Source organism: Lactuca virosa, chromosome 5 (genome assembly GCF_052849685.1).
Source record: "Lactuca virosa cultivar CGN04683 chromosome 5, Lactuca_virosa_CGN04683_v6, whole genome shotgun sequence".
Lineage (NCBI taxonomy): Eukaryota > Viridiplantae > Streptophyta > Magnoliopsida > Asterales > Asteraceae > Lactuca > Lactuca virosa.
In genome coordinates this window covers 308763183-308768843 of record NC_136430.1, presented here as the reverse complement: position 1 = coordinate 308768843, position 5661 = coordinate 308763183, and the positions used below count along the sequence as shown (strand labels likewise).

The 5661-nt window shown below is 46.1% G+C and overlaps 1 protein-coding gene across 1 annotated transcript; it reads right to left on the bottom strand.

Moving 5' to 3' along the window:
- Nucleotides 1–2629: 2629 nt before the first annotated feature.
- On the bottom strand, nucleotides 2630–3628 carry LOC145113057 (uncharacterized). The gene has a single exon (XM_079049161.1). It carries the CDS (start codon nucleotides 3626–3628, stop codon nucleotides 2630–2632), a length of 999 nt encoding a protein of 332 aa, XP_078905287.1.
- Nucleotides 3629–5661: the final 2033 nt, after the last annotated feature.

Below are 5661 nucleotides of genomic sequence, written 5' to 3'. Positions count from 1 at the left end.
CTCTTTCTCAGGTTAACGAGGGTTTGATGATTCAGGTCGAAAGCCTTGAGCGTGACGCAGCTGATCCTGATAGGGTAGTTGCTGACTTGTAATTGAGTTTGAACGTCACCCAGCGTGATCTGAACTGGTTATTACAGGTGGGGCTTGTGCGAGTTGTGGATAAGCTAATCGAGCATCCGGAGTTTACGGGGGCGGTGAGTCTCATTCGTCACGCTGCCTTTGTTGCCGGAGCTGAATCTGTGTGTGCTCCTCTGGTCACTATTGGTCACCCAGGTCTTGTGGATACCCCTGCTGCTGGCCCCGTTACTAGTGTCAACGAGGCTCTTTTAGCATTCGCTAGTATGGATCATGCTTCATTGTTGGGGCTAGGCGAATTGGATATGCAGGGGGTTCGTGATCTTTGTGCTTTCTCTGGTTCTGATGGTACTCCTGAAGATGTGGTGGATGGTAATGATGGAATTGATCATGGTAAGAGCACTATTGGTGGCGGCAGCGAGGATGTTGTTAACGAAAGTGATGGTGGTGGTGGTGTTGGCGATCGTTTGGGTGCCAATGTTTGTCTGAGTGATGAGTGTGATAATGTTGTTCCTGAGCCAGTTCGTGTTGATGGCATTGTTGAGAATGCAGAAGATGCTGTTGTGCGTGGAGGTGATGGCGCTAATGCCAAAGGGGATGGAGATGATGATGGTGATGGTATGATATAGGTTTCGTGTGCTACCCCTATGGGGCGTGAAGATTTTGTTTGTTTGTTTATGTCTTGAACTCTCGTGTGTGGTTGTTTTGGCTTTTGTATGTTGGCGATGTTATCCTTGCTATGTGTAATCGTTATGTGTTTATTACTTCATAAATCGTTAGTTGCTAAATTTATTAGTGCTACAGGGCCACGCACTAAGCGATCGACCTTGTGCTGAACATAAGGGTGAGGCCTCGATTAATTCGACGCACTAAGCGTCCGCATCAGCCGGTGTGTTGAGCCCTATTTGCGTTGATCATAAGGCTTAATACTCTAAGTATTAAGGCTGAATGCACTGGGTTTTAATATACTGAGTATCTTAATACACTAAGTATTATTGTTGAATGCGTTAAGCATTATAATTTAATACGCCAACATTTAAGACTTAAATGCACTGAGCATTACGCGCGTTAATCATTAAGAGTTTAGTACACTAAGTATGAATTTCATCATTTTAATTGTTAGATTTGTACACTGAGTACAAGGCTTTTAAACACATCGAGTATCAGGACCTTCTTTAGTGCTCATGCACTCGTGCTTTGATCTTGGTTTTTTGCGTTTTGACGCTTGGCTTATCCAACAGTGCGTTCTCCAACTTCGCTGCTTTCTTGTGGAAGCTTTCTTCTAGAAGTAGAATTTCCTCAAATTCCTTGCGTTCCACGTTCTTGGAATTTGTCTTCCTTCCATTGTTTCTAGCATGTACGCCCCATTTTGGTTTGCTTCTACAACCTTGTATGGACCCTCCCATACGGGTCCTAGCTTGCCCTGAGGGTGAACCCGACTTGCCTCGTTCTTTCTTAGCACGTACTCTCCCACTTTAAATGCTTTTTCCTTGACTCTTTGATTATAATATCTCTCTGTCGCACGTTTGTATGCCACCTGGCGTATGCTTGCCTTCTGTCGCCTTTCCTCGAGGATATCTAGGTTCAGCCTCAGGTCTCGAGAATTGGCTTCTTCCTCGGTATGGCTTATCCTTAGCGTTCCTATCATCACCTCCACTAGAAGCATTGCCTCCGCTCCGTATGTCAAATTGAATGGTGTCTCCTGCGTGCCTGTTTGCGGGGTGGTTCTATACGACCATAGCACCGTCGGTATCTCTTCCGCCCAGTTTCCCTTGGCCTTTCCTAATCGCTTCTTGATCCCGTTCACAATGGTTTTATTGGATACTTCTTTCTGTCCGTTCGCTTGTGGGTATGCCACTGATGTGAATCGTTGATTTATCCCCTTGCTAGCGCACCACTCCTTGAACGGGTTTTCAGCAAACTGAAGCCCATTGTCACTTATCAACGTTTTAGGTGTGCCAAACCTAGTCATGATATTCTTCCAGACAAACTTGATCATGTGCCTTCCTGTTATGCATGCCAACGGTTCTGCTTCGATCCATTTTGTAAAATAGTCCACCGCCACGACCATATATTTTAACCTTCCTGGCGCTTCTGGGAATGGTCCCACAATATCTATTCCCCATTGATAAAATGGCCCGGGGCTGGATATATTGGATAAGGGCGTCGGTGGATTCGCTTGGACCGGGGAAAACGCTTGGCACTGCCCACATGCTTTTGTCAGCTCTGTTGCGTCTTGGTGCACGGTGGGCCAGTAGATCCCCATCCGAAGCACCTTTCCCGTTAGAGCTCGTGCACCCTCATGTGCGCATGCTTGGCCTGCATGTGCTTCCCACATTGCCTCTTTTCCTTTGATCTCGTCCACGCATCTTAGCCATGGGGTTGTGAACCCCTTCCGGTATAGCTCCCCCTCAATTAGAGCGTAAGAAGGTGCCTTTATGCGCACTCTTCTGGCTTCGTCATGACTATCAGGTAGAACGCCTTGCTGTAGGTAGTCTATTAGTGGTGTCATCCATGTGGGCCCTGCTGTCGTGAGGGTGCTCACCTACCGTTCCTATATGCTTCTTTCCTTGAGCACTTCGACCAAAACCTTCTTCGATAAGTGATCAAAACATGTCGACGCTAGTTTACTTAGAGCGCCTGCTCTCCTGTTCTCGCTCCTTGGGATTTGCTTGATAGTGAATTCCTTAAAAGATTTGGTAAGCTGTCGCACTGTCCTAACATATCTTTTCATTCTTTTGTCTCTTGTCTTAAAGCTTCCATTAACCTGGTTGGCAGCCAGTCTTGAGTCTGTCAGTGCAGCTACGGCCTCCGCCCCCATTTGTTTGGCCAAGCGTAGGCCGGCAAGCAGTGCCTCGTACTCCGCCTCATTATTTGAGGTGTGGAAGTCGAAGCGGGGGGCATACGTAACTTCTTCTCTTTCCGGGCTGGTTAAGATTAGGCCAGCCCCCGAGCCCTCCCTGTTGGACGCTCCATCTGTATACAACGTCCATTTTCTATTTCCCTCTGGAATTTCTTTTACCGCCATGATTCCTTCTTTGATTACATCTCCCTCCCCCGGGACTTCGAGTAGAAAATCTGCCAGCGCCTGCCCTTTGATGCTTGTCCTTGGCCGGTAGCTAATATCATGTTCACCCAATTCGATCGCCCATTTTGCGAGTCTTCCTGAGGTTTCGGGCTTGAGCAGGATTTGTTTAATCGGGCAATTTGTCAGGACCTCTATTTGGTGGGCCTGAAAATACTGTCTCGCAGCATAGATCAGTGCTACCACCAGCTTTTCCAAGGTGGTATAGTTAAGTTCAGGGCCTTTTAATGCTCTGCTCACGAAGTACACTGGCTTCTGTTCCCCTTCTCTTTCCACAACTAGTACAGAGGATATGGCTTCGGCTGAAGTCGAGAGGTATACCTGCAATATCTCACCCGGACTGGGGCTAGCTAACGTTGGTAGTTTGTGTAAAGCTTCCTTGATTCCTTGGAGTGCTACCTCTGCCGCCGTTGTCCACTGGAAGTTACTTTTCTCAATACAGCCTTTCAACGTGTTGAATAGCGGCATAGCCTTTTCCGCTGACTTTGAGATGAACCTACTGAGCGCCGTGATTTTCCCATTCAGGCCTTGCGCGTCCCTTAGAGTACTTGGGGGTGGTTTTTGCATGAACTCGTCCACTTTTGTAGTTTGGGCTGGATGCCTTGTCTGGTAACATAATATCCTAGGAATTGGCCTTCTTCCACTCCAAACGTGCACTTGCTCGGGTTTAGCTTCATCTTTGCTTTCTCCAATGTTTTGAAAGTCTCTTCAATATCCTGCAACATCTTTTCCTCATCCTCACTTTTAATAACCATATCGTCGACATACACTTCAATGTTTCTTCCAATCTGGCTTGAGAACATGGAGTCGACCAGGCGTTGGTATGTTGCCCCCGCGTTTTTCAAACCAAAAGGGATTTTGGTATAGCAAAATGTGCCATGGTCGGTGTAGAAAGCTGTTTTCTCCTCGTCGTCCTTACTCATCAGAATCTGGTGATTCCCTTTATACGCATCCAGAAAACATTTATATTTGAAACCTTGTAGTGATTCTACCTTCTGGTCAATCTCCGGAAGGGGGTAACAATCTTTAGGGCATGCCTTGTTAAGGTCAGAGAAATCGATGCACATGCGCCATGATCCGTCATGCTTTCGCACCATGACAGGATTGGCTATCCAAGTTGGGAAAACTGATTCCCTCAGGATCCCTGCCTTCATCAGCTTGGCCACATCCGCATTGACTGCCCTATTGCGATCACCCCCTGAACCCTATTTTTCTGTTTAACTTCCTTTGTACCCGGTTTAATCATGAGTTTATGTTCAATGATTTTCCGGTCTACTCCTACCATATCTGTGGGAGTCCATGCAAATATGTGATTGTATCGTCGGAGGAGATCGACAAGTGCCATCCTGGTGTGCCCTGGAAGATTGTGACTGATGCTGATTGTCTGATCGAGGTGTTCTTCGTTGACCACCTCTTTCTCGTATGCCGATTCACCCTGCGCTTTTTTGGTTTCTCTTGTTATCTCGGCTGGTTGCATGATCGTAAAGCACTGCAGTTGTCTTGGTGGTGTGGCTAGGATTGTGGTCGTACCTCCGCTAGTGTTGAACTTCACTATCCCGTGCATTGTGGATGGAATCGCGCCTAATTTGAGTAAGGCTGGCCTTCCCAGAATGATATTATGTTCTGCTGAATGTCGGTTCACAACGAAATCGACCAGGACTGTTTTCCTTCGTTGCTTGTCATGACTAGTCAGTGTAAGAGGGAGGTGGATCATGCCTAGCGGCCATAGGCTGTGCCCCGTGAATCCGACCAACCTTCCCGTTGTAGGTCTTAGGCCGTCCTTCCACCTGTCTGGGAGGAGGCGGAAGCAATGCTCGTAGATGATGTCTGCGGAGCTACCTGTGTCGATATACACTCTGTGTATGACCACGTCTTTAATAGAGGCCTGTATTATGAGGGGGTTATCACCTGTCCAGCCTTCGGGCCTGGGATCTTGTGCTGAGAATGTGAGCTCTTGTTTCATGGGCGTTAGGTTCTCTTGGTGTGCAGTTCCCTCGTGTCTGCTTCTCTTGGCTCGTATCATGAATATTTCTTTGGGCTGAGTGATGAACCAAAGAATCGAGTAATGAATTAATCAGAGTATGAATTCAAGTATGAATGTGAGATTTGAACACAGAATGTAAATATGATCTGTTATGCTCTATTACGCTTTCGAATTCTTTACAGAGTAAAAGAGACAAGTCTGTAAAAGTTCTTCTCTACCTCTAGTAAATAACCCTATATATAGGGAACTGAAAGCATACAAAAAATATACTAAGGCTTTGACACTAACGCTTCGAACATAAGCGCCTTAGTAAAATACATTACAAAATATTCGAAGAGTACAAAACATACTTCGACTAATTACAACTATTCGACCCTTACAATCTCCCCCTTTGTAATAATAGTTGAAGTCTTCAATTTGTAAGAAGTGTGATGGAATACAGCAACACCCTTCGAATCTCTGTATACCAAGAGATAATCTTTTTCAACTCTTTCTTATCTCCTTCATTATTCTTCTT

What these genes read in the sequence shown, in the direction of transcription:
- LOC145113057 (XM_079049161.1), bottom strand. Translation starts at nt 3,628, where the DNA reads ATGCCGCTATTCAACACGTTGAAAGGCTGTATTGAGAAAAGTAACTTC.